Below are 18,821 nucleotides of genomic sequence, written 5' to 3' on the forward strand. Positions count from 1 at the left end.
TTCTCCTTTCATTTCCTCTACCTGCCTTTTTATGCTTGAGATGATCGACATGTAAATGCAGTAAATTTAAGTATTTAATGTGCCCTTTTCTTGTGTCCTAATAGATTACACAAATTAATGTTGTCAGAATACAGCAAGACTGAGACTATTTCATGGTTTCCTAACACGGTTTTCCAGATCTGTACATTCACAGTCGAGTACACATTTGTCCTAAGGCAAAGGGCTAAGTCTCCGGCTTGTTCAGGATTGCCCAGGTCTCTGGCACAAGTATGAAGAAAATGTGTTGTATCCTTGCCTCATGTTACTGCTTCGCGCCGTTATGTTAGCGTGTACACTTCCTGCAGTATCAAGTGTAATCCACACAGTGGTGCTAGAAAACCAGGAATTGATGATTGTTTCTAATCAGTGTGTATGTATTTTTAGCTTCCATATAAAATAAACACTTCCTGGAGTTACATTTGCCTCAGCCCCTATCAAATCCATCATAAAGTTACAATGATTTTTCCTCTGGTAGGTCTCTAAACCTCAGCCAGTCTTACCTGGATGACTGTAGTAGCATCTTGGTGGCTCTTCCTGGGTTTCCTTTGCTCTGCTCTGTTTTCTGTCTTTAGTTATAAGTAAACCTTTTGTAAATTTGAATCTGGACCTTACTCTCCTACTTAAAAGCTCATACATGAATTATTACATTGAGTTTATCAGCAAAGATGAATATCACAAGGCCTTTGGGATCCACCTTCTGCCCAGTTCTCTAGCTTCATGCATCTGTAGCCTTTCCTTGTGCAGTTCTCCTTGTGATAAGTGGGGTGTGTGTGTGTGTGTGTGTGTGTGTGTGTGCGCGCGCGTGTGTTCTTTGTGTGTGCGTTCTTTGTGTGTGCGTGCTCAGTCAAGTTGGACTCTCTGACTTGTTTTTTTGAGATTAGGATTGTTCTTCTTTCTACTTTTGCCTGCGTGTGGGTGTGTGTTGGGTACTTTGTGTGTGTGCACTCAGTCAAGTCCGACTCTGACTTGTTTTTTTTTGAAATCAAGTTTTTCCTTCTACTTTTGTCTGCTGTCCTTTAGCCAGTGATAAGTAGGGGTGTGTGTGTGTGTGTGTGTGTGTGTGTGTGTGTGTGTGTGTAGGCATATTTAAGTTAACTCTAGCCAGTGATAAGTAGGGATGTGTGTGTGTGTGTGTGTGTGTGTGTGTGTGTGTAGGCGTATTTAAGTTAACTCTACCTTACCCTTTGTGTGTGTGTGCACATGCGTGCTCAGTCAAGTCAGACTCTTTGCAACCCCATGGACTGTAGCCCGTCAGGCTCCTCTATCCATGGGATTTCCCAGGCAAGAATATTGGATCCGGTTGCCATTTCCTGCTCCAGGGGATCTTCTCGACCCAGGGATCCAACCCGTGTCCTTTTGGCTCAAACTTTTGAAAGCCTTCATTAATCTTCCCAAGTAGATCATCCAGTAATTTTTCTCTGTAAAATTTATTGCAGTTTAATTATATATTTATTTGATTAATTATATACATATTTACATTTATATGGGTCTTCCCTCGTAGCTCAGCTGGTAAAGAATCCACCTGCAAAGCAGGAGACCTGGGTTCGATCCCTGGTTTGGGAAGATCTCTTGGAGAAGGGAAAGGCTACCCACTTCAGTATTCTGGCCTGGAGAAGTCCATGGACTGTATAGTCCATGGGCTCGCAAAGAGTCAAACATGACTGATCAACTTTCACTTCACTTCACTTACATATATATATAATGTATTTATTTGATTATTTGCCTAATGTCCATTTCCACACTGGATCACAAGTGTTAAGAAGATAGATTCTGTGATCTTCTGACTTTTAAAATATTTGCTGCATAAATGTAAGTCAGCCAGTACTCAGGATAGGTATTAGAAGCAGGGACAGGTGAGCATTTGGGAAAAAAAGATGAAAATACTTGCAATCAGAATATAGTAAGGTGAGTTTGATAATGAAGGTAAAGTACTGGCCTAGTGTGGTCCATTTATGTATTTCCTTTGGAACAGAAATTAATTCTAGGTCATGGGCAGCCCTGAGCTACAAGGGTTTCTATCTACATAGAAGAGAAGGAGAAGTGGGAGACAGATTTAAAATTGTAGAAACAGCTAAGAAAGTAGATCTTACAAGTTCTTATAATAAGAAGAGTTGTAACTATGTGAGTTGATGGATGTATGTGTTAAATAAACTTACTTGGTAATCATTTCACAATACATTTATCATTATGTTGTATACATTAAACTTATACAATGTTGTATATCAATTATATCTCAATAAAGCTGGAAAAAAGTAAAATTATGGAAGTCTCTAATGTCCTAGTGGAAAAAAAAAGCACTGTTCTTTCAGTAGGAAACCTTGTTTCTGTTCCAGATATGATACTGTTTTGTTCTGTACTCTTGGGAAAGATGTGGTATAACATTAGAGTAGTCACCATTTACACTTCATTTGTTTCCATCATTATATAATGAGATAATAAAAACATTCTCTTTATTTCTTAACATGTAGTAAAAATGAATGAGTTAATAAGAAAGGATTTTTAAAAGTACAAAAACACTTTATAATGTAGTGCACTTAATATTTGCCCAGAAGACAGAGACTCTTTCAATTTTAGAATTTCTCTGTTCTTTTTATTTATAATTACAAGGCTGCTGCTGCTAAGTTGCTTCGGTTGTGTCTGACTCTGTGCGGCCCCATAGGCGGCAGTCCACCAGGCCCTGCCGTCCTGGGATTCTCCAGGCAAGAACACTGGAGTGGGTTGCCATTTCCTTTTCCAACAAGGAAGAGGTACCTAAAAGAAAAGAGTGTGGTGTGAAAAGCTCTATTTCCCACAGCACTGTACTATAACTTCTGTAAGGGGATGGCCTTGTCAGTTTGATTCATTGTTTACCCTTTGCACACAGTGCCTAGTTGGTGCCCAGAAATTGTTTTTGAATGAATAATATCAGTAAATTGTCCTGAAGGCCTTGGTAATTAGTGTTCCGGGTTTGTTTTTTTTTTTTTAAACTTTGTTGGCATTCTGCAGAAAAGAACAATCTGAGCAAAGCTCTTGGTGTTTATGTTTATTTTTCTTATATTTCAGCTGTGGCAGAAGTAAAACTTCGAGATGATCAATATACACTGGAACACATGCATGCTTTTGGGATGTATAATTACCTACACTGTGATCCATGGTATCAAGACAGTGTCTACTACATTGATAACCTTGGAAGAATTATGAATTTAACAGTGATGCTGGTAAGAAAAAGATCTATAATATTAGGATTTTTCCAATAAATTTGATCCTTAATTTTCATTTTTCATCTGATGGCCACAGAATTGAGGTACACATACCTTTAATATATGGAATCGTATCATCAGTTTGTATAAAGCTTCATTTTGTTTAATTCAACTTTAATTTTTCCTTTTATTCCTGTTACTTTAACTTATTCCCCTCTACTCCTACCAAGGCAACTACTTAATTTATTTTATATCTCAATATTGATATAACTGTTCATGTCTGCTTGTTCTATGTGAATTAGCCCTGACGATGACAGTGGATTTATCTGTGTTTTCCTTTTGGTTAACTTTTGCATTATGTATTTTTAAGTATGTTAATTGAGAATAGATCTTTTAGGATTGTTTTGTCTGCTGTGAATCAGTCCTTATAGTGTTATAAAATATCCCTGTTTACCTCTGGGCTTTGGGAATAATTTCTGTCTTGAAATCTTCTGATATTTAATATAGCTGTCCTGGCTTTTTGTTTGTTTAACTAGTATTTGTCCTTTCCTATTCTTTTTCTTTGAGTTTGTATGTGTTAGTATTTTTAAAATGGGCCTTGTAAGGTGCATGTAGTTAGGTCTTGTTTTTTAATCCAGAATGACAATCTATGTCCTTTAATTGGCTTAGTACATTTATATTTAATTACTGTTATGGTTGAGTTTATGTTACCATTTTGCTAATTCTCCCTGTTTTGTCCCATCAGTTTTTTTGTTCCTTTGTGTCCCTCTTGTCCCTCTTTTTCTTTAAAAAAATTTTTTTATTAAAATTCTACTTTATTTTCTCTTTTGGTTTTTTATTTAAACCTGCTTGTGTTGTTGACTGTGAGGACTACTCCATTTCTTCTAAAGGATTCTTGCCCACAGTAGTAGATATAATGGTCATTGAATTAAATTCACCCATTCTGGTCCATTTGAATTCACTGATTCCTAAAATGTCGATGTTCACTCTTGCTGTCTCCTGTTTAACCACTTCCGATTTACCTTGATTCATGGACGTAACATTCCAGGTTCCCACGCAGTATTGTTCTTTAAAGCATCAGACTTTACTTTCACCACCAGTCACATCAACAACTGGGTGTCGTTTCTGCTTTGGCTCAGCCTCTTCATTCCTTCTGGAACTATTTCTGCACTCTTCTTCAGTAGCATATTGGGCACCTACCGACCTGGAGAGTTCATCTTTCAGTGTCATGGCCTTTTGCCTTTTCATACTGTTCATGGGGTTCTCAAGACAAGAATACTGAAGTGGTTTGCAGTTGCCTTCTCCTGTTGGACCATATTTTGTCAGAACTCTCCACCATGACCCGTCCATCTTGGGTGGCCTTACATGGCATGGCTCACTCATAGTTTCATTGAGTTAGACAAGGTTGTGATCCATGTGATCAGTTTGGTTAGTTTTCTGTGATTGTGGTTTTCATTCTATCTGCTGTCTGATGGATAAGAGGCTTGTGCAAGCTTCCTGATGGGAGGGACTGGCTGTGGGGGAAAGTGGATCTTGCCTTTGGTGGGCAAGGCCATGCTTAATTCATTTCAGTTCAGTTGCTCAGTCGTGTCCCACTCTTTGCGACCCTATGGATAGCAGCATGCCAGGCTTCCCTGTCTATCACCAACTTCTGGAGCTTACTCAGACTCATGTCTGTTGAGTTGGTGATGCCATCCAACCATCTCATCCTCTGTCGTCCCCTTCTCCTCCTGCCTTCTATCTTTCCCAGCATCAGGATCTTTTCCAATGAGTCAGTTCTTCCCATCAGGTGGCCAAAGTATTGGAGTTTCAGCTTCAACATCAGTCCTTCCAGTGAATATTCTGGATTGATTTTCTTTAGGATGGACTGGTTGGATCTCCTTGCAGTCCAGGGATTCTCAAGATTCTTCTCCAACACCACAGTTCAAAAGCATCAATTCTTCAGGGCTCAGCTTTCTTTATGGTCCAACTCTCACATCCGTACACGACTGCTGGAAAAACCATAGCTTGACTAGACGGACCTTTGTTGGCTTAGTAATGTTTCTGCTTTTTTATGCTGTTTGGATTGGTCATAGCTTTTCTTCCAAGAAGCAAGTGTCTTTTAATTTCATGCTGCAGTCACCATCTGCAGTGATTTTGGAGCCCAAAGAAATAAAGCCTCTCACTATTTCCATTGTTTCCCCATCTATTTGCCATGAAGTGGTGGGACCAGATGCCTCGATCTTTGTTTTCTGAATGTTGAGTTTTAAGCCAACTTTTTCACTCTCCTCTTTCACTTTCATCAAGAGGCTCTTTATTTCCTCTTCGCTTTCTGCCATAAGGTTGGTGTCATCTGCATATCTGAGGTTATTGATATTTCTCCCGGCAATCTTGATTCCAGCTTGTTGCTTCATCGAGCCAGCATTTCACATGATGTACTCTGCATATAAGTTAAATAAACAGGGTGACAATATACAGCCTTGGAGAAGGAGATGGCAACCCACTCCAGTATTCTTGCCTGGAGAATCCCATGGACAGAGGAGCCTGGCAGACTACAGTCCACGGGGTCGCAGAGAGTCGGACACAACTGAATAATTGAGCACTACAATATACAGCCTTGACGTATTCCTTTCCTGATTTGGAAACAGTCTGTTGTTCCATGTACAGTTCTAACTGTTGCTTCTTGCCTGCATACAGGTTTCTCAGGAGGCAGGTCAGGTGGTTTGTTGTGATCCACACAGTCAAAGGCTTTGGCATAGACAACAAAGCAGAAGTAGATGTTTTTCTGGAACTGTCTTGCTTTTTCAGTGATCCAACGGATGTTGGCAATTTGATCTCTGGTTCCTCTGCCTTTTCTAAATCCAGCTTCAAAATCTGGAAGTTCATGGTTCATGTACTGTTGAAGCCTGGCTTGGAGAATTTTCAGCATTACTTTGCTAGCGTGTGAGATGAGTGCAATTGTGCGGTAGTTTGAGCATTCTTTGGCATTGCCTTTCTTAGGGATTGGGATGAAAACTGACCTTTTCCAGTCCTGTGGCCACTGCTGAGTTTTCCAAATTTGCTGACATGTTGAGTGCAGCACTTTCACAGCATCATCTTTCAGGATTTGAAATAGCTCAACTGGAATTCCATCACCTCCACTAGCTTTATTCCTAATGGTGCTTCATAAGGCCCACTTGACTTTGTATTCCAGGATGTCTGGCTCTAGGTGAGTGATCACACCATTCTGGTTATCTGGGTCATGAAAGGCCATGCTTAGGAAATCTTTAATCTAATTTTCTGCTGACAGGTGGGACTGTGTTCCCTCCCTATAGTTTGGCCTGAGGCCAAACTGTGGTAGGGGTAATGGCAGTAATGGGGACCTCCTTCAAAAAGACTTATGGCAGCACACTCAGGACTGCTGGAGTCAGCTCCTAGGATGGTCAGTGCCCCTGACCCTGTGGCAGGCCACTGTGACCCACGCCTCTGCCAGAGACTCCTGGACACTCACGGGCAAGTCTGCCTCAGTCCCTTGTTGGGGTCACTGCTCCTTTCTCCTGGTGCACAAAAGGTTTCGTTGTGATATTTTTAATTGTTAGTGTAGAGATTGTCGTACTCATCCTTAACTTATCCTACTTTTCTTTTAATTAATGTTATTCTGCTTAAAAACAATGTAAAAACCCTACAGTAATATAATTCCTTTACTTCCCTTTCTGTCTTTTGAGCTATTGTCATACATTTTGCTTCTTCATATGTTGTAAACTTCATAATACATTGTTAATGTACTTGCTTTAAGTAATCGGTGGTCTGTTAATAGTTTCCTGACTGCTCCTTGCTCTTTCCAGCTTTCTTGTATATTTCATCTACAGAATTTATTTGCTCTTAACACTAAATTAAGTCGTTAAATATTTCCTTTATGGCAAGGAATACACTTTTTAACATGTTATTTTAGAATAGGTAATGCATTCATGTGATTTAAAAAACAAGAAATTTAAAAAGATATTTAGTGAAGTCTTTCTGACCCTGTTTTTATCTGTCCTTTCCCTCTATTACTTCTTTTGACTAGTTATTCTTCCAGAGGTAGATTTGTGTGTGTATGTATGTGTTTGATTTTTATTTTTCTGGCAAGTATAAGCATAATGTGATATATTTGTTTAAAAAATACAAACTCTTCACCTTGGCGACTATAGCCTATAATGCCCTTTTCTCCAGCTTCGTCTTTCACCACTTTTTACCCCGCATTCTAACGACACCATGTTACTAAAACCTGCCCTGTGTCCCTCTGTCTCCAGCCCTTTACCTTCTCTGATTTCTGTATTGGACTGCTTCACAGTCTTCACTTAAGTTTCAGCTAACCATTTCATCTAGGAAGCTTGCCCTGAGGTCCTCCCTTTCCTCCTCCAGGATATTCAAACCATTAGTCTCAGATCTGCATGGACTGTGAGTTTATCTGCATAGGGCTATATAATAAATGTTACAGGGTTTATGGACCAGACAGTCTTAAGTCACAGTTGCTCAGTTTTGCTATAGTAGTGTGAAAATAGCAATTCACAATATGTAAACAGTGAGTGTGGCTGCATTCCAGTAAAAGTTTATTTACAAAGACAACAGGCGAATTTTTAGGCTTATGGAGTATAACTTGCCAATCCTTGATCTAGGCTGTGTCTTATATTTTTATAATCCTAGTAGCCAACAGAAGTCTTAATCAGTATGTTTATAAAATGGGTAACAGTTCCTTAAAGCTTGCTGGCTTTACACTTTTGATATGATCTTATTATTCTTCAGGTACAAGTGTGAGTCTGGTTTGTTGAGATAGTATTACTGAATAAGAAATATTTATTTCTCTTCAACAAACATTTATTGAATACTGCTACCTGTCACCATTTAAGTGAGGATAGATGTAGAAATAGTGTGGAGGAGGAAATAGTTTATACTATGCATGGTCAGGAGAGGGATGCCAACAGGGTCACAGGGCCAAAAGCTTGGTTTTATCAGTTCACTCATTGATAATCATGATTTTGGATACTAATTCCAATTCAAATCACAGGATTGGAAATTTAGAGAATTAAAGTTCATGACTGCATTTGAAATACCATAGATAAGTAGTGTGGCCTACTTATCAGTATCTTTTTCTTCTATTGAAAAGTTTCCTTAGGAAATAAAATTATTTTATTTGGTGGCTTTTTTTCTGTAATTTTTTTTTGATAGCTTACTTACATGGAATCAGAGCAAAGACTGATACATCTTTGATTCCTTATCCTGTCCCATTGTCTAGCTTCTAATAATTCATTATAGTTCCTTATTTGGCTTACTGTCTCTTTGCCTATCTGTTGACTCATTAAAGACACTGTGTACTAGGAAAGTGTGTACAGGCCAGGTAGCCTGTACACATACACGTTTACTCTTTTGCCCGTATATGATCATACACAGCCATACTCTGCATATGCATAGTTAGCATTTTATTGTGTTTTTTAAATTTAAGGACTCTTATATTTTTTAGAGTCCGTTATGCTTTGTTTCAGAAGACAAATCTAAAATCTGGATAGTTTTTAAGAATATTGACTTACGGAGCCTCAGTCTAATTTATACTGTTCACTTGACATTCAAAATGTTTGTTGAATATGCAGTAAATGTTATGCATTATTGTAGGCACTGAGAGTGCTGCAGTGTACAAAATAAAGTCTCTTCTAGTTTATTAATTTCCAGTAGAATGTGAACTGATCTGATTCCTTTCCTTACTTTCCCAATTTGAACTTGACATTGAAACAATAACCTTTTTTGTATGTTTGTATGTGTTCGAAGCAATGTACATCTTTCTAAGTGTGTATTTAATATGTATTTAATCTGTATTTAAATATGTTTAACTTCCTAGTAAAATTAGACAGATTCCGCCCCCCCCCCCCCCGCCTTGGAAAGCAATAAGGAAGCCATAGTTTTGAATGAGTGACTTCTGGGAGAATTTCTCCAAGTGGCATTCTTTCCCGGTCCTCAGTTGTCACTCTCATCCCTGAACTCTTTTAGCACTTCATGTGTATTCTCTTTTAGGCAATTGGATTACAAAGTCCTTTTAACTATTTAGTTGAAAAGACATAAAATACACTCTAAATATAGTTTATTAGCTCTTCTATCCAGAAGACCTACATTTATCTATATACCTTTTTCCCCCCCCCAACTAGTAAGTGACAGCTGTATGCTTGAGTGAGAATCCCCTGACCTGAATGCTAGTTTCTGTAGGTCATATCTCCTGGGCTGCCAGATGTCCCCAGAGAGGAGTCCTCTGGTTTCTTATCTGAGAGGTTTAAGGCCTGATTGTGGCTTTCTGCTATCCAAAGAAAGGAAAAGAATTTGTAGTCTCATCTTTTGCATTCCTCTGTTTTCTTTCTGTGGTGTCCTTCACTCCTGTAGTTACTGGGCCTGAAGGCCAGAGTCAGTCTAATTAAAACTTTCAGTGGAGAAATCTCGTCTTTTGATAGAGTGAGTTAGTTTATATTAATTCGGGGAGAATTGGCATTTTTGCAAACTTTCTTTTTTATTATATTTTGTTTTATGTCCTTAAAGTAAGATTTTTATCATTTTCCTTTGGTCTTATGCTCAAGTTTAATTTTGACTATTTTATGGTTTTTGCCTCTTGTTAATATAGTTTTTTCTGTTTTCGTTCCTAGATAAAGACTATTTGTTGTATAAGCAGTCACCTTAATTGATAATTGATAACTCAGTGATTTTTACCTGTTCCCATTAGGCTTTCAAACTTGATAGTTCCATCATTAGCAAAAGGAAATGGTTTTGTCTCTCCTTTTCTAGTATTTGTGAAAGTAGAAAAAACATTCCTGTGTCATTTCCTTTTTGTCTTCTTGAAGAACCTCTGAGATAGTGTTGAATAATAATGGGGATTGCAAGTATCTCTGTTTACCTTTTGATTTTAATTGTAATGGCTTTTAAATGACTTGAATACTCACTATTGGTTTTAGATAGCTCAGTTGGTAAAGAATTCACCTGCAGTGCAGGAGACCTGAGTTTGATCTCTGGGTTGGGAAGATCCCTGGAGAAGAGATAGTCTACCCACTCCAGTATTCTTGGGCTTCCCTTGTGGCTCAGCTGGTAAAGAATCTGCCCGCAATGCAGGAGACCTGAGTTCTGATCCCTGGGTTGGGAAGATCCCCTGGAGAAGGAAAAGGCTACCTACTCCAGTATTCTGGCCTGGAGAATTCCAAGGAATTCCATAGCCTCACAAAGAGTCGGACATGACTGAGTGACTTTCACTTTATTGTTGTAAACTTGCTTCTTTCAGTTTCTATTGAATATTTTTATTATGCCTGATGAATTTTATTGTATGCCTTTTCAGAACCCACCTATTGTTAATGATTGTGTGTTTTTATTATCAGTGTAGTAAATTAAATTTGTATAGTTAAAAAAATTCCTTAATTCCTTAAGTTCTGCAAATTAATTATTTTAGGTTAGAATGCATTATTCTTTTGATATATTGTTGAATTTTATTTGCTGACATTTTATTTATAATATTTGTATTTGTTTTCACAAGTTATAATGTTTTTTATTTTGATTATGTTGATAACAGACTTTGATTAAAGTTTTGTTGGCTTCCTTGAATTGTAGAGTTTTCTGGAACTGAAATAGTTTAGAATTGGAGTAATCTATTCTTTATATATTAAATAAAAATTCTCTTCAGGCCTGATATATATCCTGTTCTTTTTAATGGTAATTCTCTAACCACCTATCCAATTTATTCTATTGTAATTGGTTTACTCAAACTCTGTTTCATGGGTAGTACTATATATTTTTGCTAGGAAAAAAAATTATCTTTTCTCTTTTTCCTTTCATTTTCCTTAATCAAACTTTACAAGGATATCATTATTATTTTATTTTTAAAGGACCATATTTGGGATTGTTTTAGTTTTCTGCTTAAGTCAGCTTTTTGTCTTTGATTTTCAAACTGTATTGCACATGAGAATCATTTGGAGCAGTTGATCAAAACAAAAAGCTAATTTCAAGTTGTGGTTCCCAAAGATTCTGATTCAGTTTGTTAGGGTTGGTTGTGCTCTGGGAATCTTCATTTTATCAAACATCCTAGATGACTTAGCTTCTGGTTTGGTGACCAAGTTTTGTGAAACTCTGCACCAGTGGTATAGAAGAATACTACACTATTATTTTTTTGATCAGCAACAAAGGAAATCAGCTAGCTCTTTGAATTATATTGGGGGCAGGTGGAGAGTATTGGCTGCTGTGGTTATACAATGGCTTTTTTTTTTTTTAAGCAGAAAACCGGTCTTCCATACCTTTTATTGTCTGATTTTTTTTTTTTAAGTCAAAGGCACACATGCACAAATCTCAGGGAGGTTTTTATTTGTGGCTGATTTACAAAAATGACCATCCTTGTTAATTTGGGCTAAACATTATTGTGGTCACAGTGAATGAAGGCTGTGGGGCCCAAGAAAGGAAATCCACAAGTTGTTTAACCTTTCGATTTTGTCAGGAGCCAGCAGGTGGCAGCAGGGCAACACAGGCTTATAGAGGCGTTGTACTGACAAGGTCCGAACCAGCTTAATTTGTGGGGTGTGTGTTCAGTTGCTCAGGTGTCAGACTGCAGCCCGCCAGGCTCCTCTGTCCATGGATTCTCCAGGCAAGAATACTGGAGTGGATTGCCATTTCCTTCTCAGGGGATCTTCCCGACCCAGGGATGGAACCTGCTTCTCTTGTGTTTCCTGCATTGGCAGGAGGATTCTTTACCACTGAGCTACCTGGGAATCTCAGCCACAAGCCACTGAGCCAACTTGTGGTTTACAGTCCTTAATTTCAGAAAAATGTCAGTTGAGAGGAAGTTCACTTAGGAAGTAGAAAAATTCCAGCTCCTTAGAAAAGCAAAAACAAAGGGGAAAAAGTGTTTAAAATTTGATTCTTTATTAGATTGTCATTTTATCATATTAGGGCTTGTTTTAAAGTACTGTGTTCTGTTTCTTAATATTTAGGGGATTAATTCTCTCCTAATTTCTTTTATCTGAAAAACTCATGTTTTTACTAGTAAAGAAGAGCATCATCTTGTGATGCCTCTTTAAATTGCATGTAAACGTCCAGAGGAGAGTTACTGGATTCCATCTGAAGCATGCACTTGTGAGGCTGTGTCTCAGAGTTACTGGTTACAGCTACTTGCTAGTCCAGCTTAGTTATTTACCAGTATATTCTTATCTAGACCTGAGTCCAGCTTATGTTCTACAGTTGAATTTACTAGCAGGGAACCAGTGATTTATCTGGTTAAAGAAAAATGAGAGGTGTAAAGTTCTTGGAACTGTGTGTGCTTAATACATTACTGAAAGCTTTGTGGTACATAAAGACATTACTTAATCAAATTACAATTAATTTAAAACACCTTTTCTTACAGTTCTAGCAAAAAAAGTGGGGGAAAGAAGGAGGATATAGTAAGATTTTGTTCCCTTCCAAATAGTTATTAGTGATGAAAGTCTTTCTCTAGAAAAAGATCACTCCCTTTTAAAAGGGCAAGTTTTTAAATATCAGTGTCTTATAGTAAATGGCATCCTTGTTTAGTTTGACCATTTTTTTTAAACTTGAGTAGTGTTTTCTATAAATGTACCTGTATTAGAAAAAAGCTCTGTTAGTTCAGAGCTTGTCTTCTTGTAGCTGTAACTAAGAGATCTCCAACTGTTCTAAGATGTTTTCATAAATACGTGGTTTATGTATTAGTACTAATTTGCTGTTTGTTTAGAGTGTCCTTTGTACACAATATGTGGACAGTGAGATTTTTGTAATATGTTTCATTGACTCAGGAATCTAATTAAAATACCATATAATGTATTAGCCTGAAAGAAAAACTGAGTATAGTAGTTTTGTTCATAACAGAGGGCGGGGGAGGTGTTACTCTATAAGTTGTGTTCACTTGTGACGTATCATTTGTTTAGAAAAACTTGAGAACTGATTTCTTCTCAAGAAAGTGTGGAATATAGGAAAGACCAACTTTTGGAGTTCAGTCAACCAAGATTTGAATATTGGCCCTGCCATTTTTAGCAGTGGAGTTATAGGCAAATTATTTAATTTTTTTGAACAGAGCTTTTTATCTTCTTCAAGTGGGATAATAATTTCAACTTCATAAGGTTTGGAAATAATTACATGAGATGGCAGAAGTCAAAGCACTTATTTAATACAATACTGTACATTATTATCATTCAAGAAGTACTCCATCTATCATTGAAATTTTAATTCTTTCACAATTCAGCTGTGTAATGTTATCTCAGAATGGTTGTCAACAGCTTTGAACATAGTAATGTTAACTTTTTTTTGGCTGAAAGAAGAAAATGATTGGTTGGGACCAGGACATTATAGATGCTAATTACATAAAGCTTTATTATTAAGATGCTGTAAAACTGTTAATGGAGGGTATTCAGAAGTAATTTAGTACTCTAATTTGATTTATTAATGCAGAAGAAAATATTTTGTTGCCTACAGTCCATTTAAAATTAAAATGTACTCTGAAAATTAGGTTTCAAAAATCAGGAGCATTTTAGGTTCTTTCACATAAACTATCATTTAACTTTGACATAACTGTGTGTTTTCTTTTGCATTTTTAATTATTTTTGGCTTCACATTTGTATATTTGAATATCTTAATCATTATATTGGATTTTGCACTCATTTATCTGATAATCATAGTCCATGGGGTCGCAGAGTCAGACATGACTGAGCGACTTTCACATTCATATCCGATAATCAGATGTGTAGCAGTCTCAGTTATGTGAGGCCTTGTATTTAAAAGAAAATGGCTTAAAGCCTTCTTTAGGATGGAGCATGAAATGAAGAATGATCCTTTCCTAACAACGGCTCCCTAGCTTAGATGTTGTGAAGGGCATGTAGTGGGGGAGACCACTAGAAACTTTGCTTTGAAACAACTATTTTGAGGAAGAAGTTGCATTTTATTTTAACTTATTCATATCTTTTAATTATGTATGTCACATGTAAATTATTCAGTGTTTTAAAAAAAAAAAAGTCAAGCAATGTATTGAAGCAGTAATGGAAATTTTCCCTTCACCACCAGTCTCCTTTACCAGCAGATCTCGTTTTCCTTTCTAACAGTAAACACTAGAAAAGCCCGATCTGTCTATAGCTTACTCTGTGCTGTGATATCATAGTGTTTGTTCCAACATAGATGGATTTATGTGTTTTCTGCATCTGCATTTCTTTTTTTTTTTTCAGTCATTATCTTAATGCGTTATAAATCTACTCAGGGGACTTAGTGGTCTGGTAGTTAAGACTTTGCCTTCCAATGAAGGGAGTGCAGGTTTTCAATCCCTGGTCAGGGAGCCAAGATCCCACATGCCTCACAGACAAAAAACATAAAACAGAAGCAATATTACAGCAAATTCAACAAAGACTTTAAAAATGGTCCACATAAAAAAATCTTTAAAAAATTAACTCTACTTTAGTGTAACTAAGTTATTTGGTATTCCAAATAATGGTTGTTCCAGTTAACCATTCATCTGCCAGTGCACTCCAGACAAAGATGCCAGGTACACGTTTATATTTGAACACACTGGATTTATTACTTTGTGAAGCAGAGAAGGGATGTGTACGATGGGGAACCACAGGGTGTCTCAGTAAGAGGATGTTAGAAAGGCCATTGTAGGATTAGGCTTGTATTAGATGGTTTCAGGAAAGGATTTTAGGAACTGGGGCTTTGCTCTGGTTTGGCTACTGTTAGGAAACGGGATAATTCCATGATAGGTATCCTAATAAGTCTTGTCCAGAAGGAGGGAAGACTGGACCAGGGCTTAAGCTGCAATTAGTAATATTGGCATGGATTAGGATCCTATTTGAGGCTTTGACAACATTCATATTTTATATGTATTCAGTTACCATTATGGAGTGATGCTGTTTTAGTCTTGTTTGGTCATAATGACAAAGTGTCCTCGTCAGACTGTGTCCTCGTCTGATGATGATGTTCTGTGAAATTGTTTATCAGGAAAAGATAGCTGTTAGTGTCACGTCAGTTCAGTTCAGTCACTCAGTCATGTCCGACTCTTTGCGACGCCATGAATCGCAGCACACCAGGCCTCCCTGTCCATCACCAACTCCCAGAGTTTACTCAAACTCATGTCCATCGAGTCAGTGTTGCCATCCAGCCATCTCATCCTCTGTCGTCCCCTTCTCCTCCTGCTCCCAATCCCTCCAAGCATCAGGGTCTTTTCCAATGAGTCAACTCTTCGCATGAGGTGGCCAAAGTATTGGGAGTTTCAGCTTCAGCATCAGTCCTTCCAATGAACACCCAGGACTGATCTCCTTCAGGATGGACTGGTTGAATCTCTTTGCAGTCCAAGGGACTCTCAAGAGTCTTCTCCAATACCACAGTTCAAAAGCATCAATTTTTCGGCGCTCAGCTTTCTTCACAGTCCAACTCTCACATCCATACATGACCACTGGAAAAACCATAGCCTTGACCAGACGTACGTTTGTTGGCAAAGTAATGTCTCTGCTTTTTAATATGCTATCTAGGTTGGTCATAACTTTACTTCCAAATAGTAAGCATCTTTTAATTTCATGGCTGCAATCACCATCTGCAGTGATTTTGGATATCAAAAAAATAGTCTTTCACTGTTTCCCCATCTGTTTCCCATGAAGTGATGGAACCAGATGCCATGATCTTAGTTTTCTGAATGTTGAGCTTTAAGCCAACTTTTTCACTCTCCTCTTTCACTTTCATCAAGAGGCTTTTCAGTTCCTCTTCACTTTTTGCCATAAGGGTGGTGTCATCTGCATATCTGAGGTTATTGATATTTCTCCCAGCAATCTTGATTCCAGCTTGTGCTTCTTCCAGCCCAGTATTTCTCATGACGTACTCTGCATATAAGTTAAATAAACAGGGTGACAATATACAGCCTTGACGTACTCCTTTTCCTATTTGGAACCAGTCTGTTGTCCCATGTCCAGTTCTAACTGTTGCTTCCTGACCTGCAGATAGATTTCTCAAGAGGCAGGTCAGGTGGTCTGGTATTCCCATCTCTTTCAGAATTTTCCACAGTTTATTGTGATCCACACAGTCAAAGGCTTTGGCATAGTCAATAAAGCAGAAATAGATGTTTTTCTGGAACTCTCTTGCTTTTTTGATGATCCAGTGGATGTTGGCGATTTGATCTCTGGTTCCTCTGCCTTTTCTAAAACCAGCTTGAACATCTGGAAGTTCACGGTTCACGTATTGCTGAAGACTGACTTGGAGAATTTTGAGCATTACTTTACTAGCGTGTGAGATGAGTGCAATTGTGCGGTAGTTTGAGCATTCTTTGGGATTGCCTTTCTTTGCGATTGGAGTGAAAACTGACCTTTTCCAGTCCTGTGGTCACTGCTGAGTTTTCCAAATTTGCTGACATATTGAGTGCAACGCTTTCACAGCATCATCTTTCGGGATTTGAAGTAGCTCAACTGGAATTCCATCATCTCCACTAGCTTTGTTCGTAATGATGCTTTCTAAGGCCCACCTGACTTCACATTCCAGGATGTCTGGCTCTAGGTGAGTGATCACACCATCATGATTATCTGAGTCATGAAGATCGTTTTTGTATTGTTCTTCTGTGTATTCTTGCCACCTCTTCTTAATATCTTCTGCTTCTGTTAGATCCATAACATTTCTGTCCTTTATTGAACCCATCTTTGCATGAAATGTTCCCTTGGTATCTCTAATTTTCTTGAAGAGATCTCTAGTCTTTCCCATTCTGTTGTTTTCCTCTATTTCTTTGCATTGATCATTGAGGAAGGCTTTCTTATCTCTCCTTGCTATTCTTTGGAACTCTGCACTCAGATGGGAATATCTTTCCTTTTCTCCTTTGATTTTCGCTTCTCTTCTTTTCACAGCTATTTGTAAGGCCTCCTCTGACAATCATTTTGCCTTTTTGCATTTCTACCATGGGGATGGTCTTGATCCCTGTCTTCTGTACAATGTCACGAACCTCTGTCCATAGTTCATCAGGCACTCTGTCTATCAGATCTAGTCCCTTAAATCTATTTCTCACTTCCACTATATGGTCATAAGGGATTTGATTTAGGTCATACCTGAATGATCTAGTGGTTTTCCCTACTTTCTTCAATTTAAGTCTGAATTTGGCAATAAGGAGTTCATGATCTGAGCCACAGTCAGCTCCCAGTCTTGTTTTTGCTGACTGTATAGAGCTTCTTCATCTTTGGCTGCAAAGAATATAATCAATCTGATTTCGGTGTTGACCATCTGGTGATGTCCATGTGTAGAGTCTTCTCGTGTTGTTGGAAGAGGGTGTTTGCTGTGATCAGTGCGTTCTCTTGGCAAAACTCTATTAGCCTTTGCCCTGCTTCATTCCGTACTCCAAGGCCAAATTTGCCTGTTACTCCAGGTGTTTCTTGACTTCCTACTCTTTCATTCTAGTCCCCTATAATGAAAAGGGCGTCTTATGAGTTAGTGTCACTAGCTCATAGCAAAACCAAGTCCTCGCTGATACTACCAGGCTAGCATTGGATGTCAGGTGCTGCTCTTCTCTTCCTCACTATTGATAAACGACTAGATTGTATCTTAGTTTTTATTAACACATTTTGTCATTTTCATTATTAAAATAAACATTCTTGTTATGTGGATCTTAGTGTACATGTGCAAGTTTTCTAGAAGTGGAATTGTATTTGTTGTTGTTTAGTCACTAAGTCGTGTCCAAATCTGTTGAGACACCATGGACTGTATCCTGCCAGGCTCCTCTGTCCATGGGATTTTCCAGGCAAGAATACTGGAGTGGGTAGCCAGACTCTTCTCTGGAGGATTTTCCCAGCCCAGGGATAGAACCCGTGTCTCCTGCATGGGCAGGCAGATTCTTTACCACTGAGCCACCTGGGAAACCCACTAAAGGGTGTATAGCGCATCATAAAATTTGATTTATAATCATTACGAAAAGCCTATACTTCTGTTCCTACCAACAGGGCACCTTAGCCAAAAATAGAGATTAACAGTCTAAGATTTTTTTTTTTCCTGGCTAATGGAGGTATCATATTATTTTAATCATTTTTTTTTTTTACTAGTGAGTTTGAATATTTTGGCCTTTTTTTCTAAACCATAGTTTTCCTGTTCATATTCTTTTACTATGATAAAAAAAAATGATAACCTTGTCATTCTTGTTGAGTTTTAAAGGCACTTTGTATGTTATTAGTACTGTGTTATATTTGTGGCAAGTATTTGTCTTCCTGCCTCCTGTATGTCTTTTATTTACTCATAAGAAGGCTTTCTCCACCCTGAGATTATTTAAACAATCTTCTAACAAAACGACTTTACTTTTCCCTTAAAACATTTAGATTATTGATCTATCTGGAATAAGGAATGTTTTTGTATAATTTTTTTCCTAAAATTCCCTAATGTTCCACTAGTATTTGTTGACTAGTCCATTTCTTTCAAAATAATTGGAAATTCAACATCATGTTTTAAATGCCTACACAGGCATTAGCTTGCAGTAAAATTTCTATTGCTTGCCTTTCACTTAACTGACTGGATTAACTGATATTCTCTGTTCTCTTTTAATAACATACTGACTGAAGACGACAGTAAGCTTGATGTGTATTGCTAGTAGGCTACTCAGTTCTCTGCTGTTATAATTCTGTTTCTGCTAGCTGAGTTTTACATCAGTAA

At 37.8% G+C, this 18,821-nt stretch overlaps 1 protein-coding gene across 2 annotated transcripts in view; it reads left to right on the plus strand.

Annotated features, from left to right (window-relative positions):
* Window positions 1-18,821, plus strand: part of NUDCD1 (NudC domain containing 1) — a 120,243-nt gene that overhangs the window by 12,380 nt on the left and 89,042 nt on the right. For both annotated transcript variants that reach the window (XM_061123596.1, XM_061123597.1), the window contains exon 2: window positions 3,082-3,236. In XM_061123596.1, coding sequence (XP_060979579.1) covers window positions 3,082-3,236 — 155 coding nt within the window. The remainder of the gene's footprint in view (window positions 1-3,081; window positions 3,237-18,821) is intronic.

This window comes from Dama dama, chromosome 21 (genome assembly GCF_033118175.1).
Source record: "Dama dama isolate Ldn47 chromosome 21, ASM3311817v1, whole genome shotgun sequence".
NCBI lineage: Eukaryota > Metazoa > Chordata > Mammalia > Artiodactyla > Cervidae > Dama > Dama dama.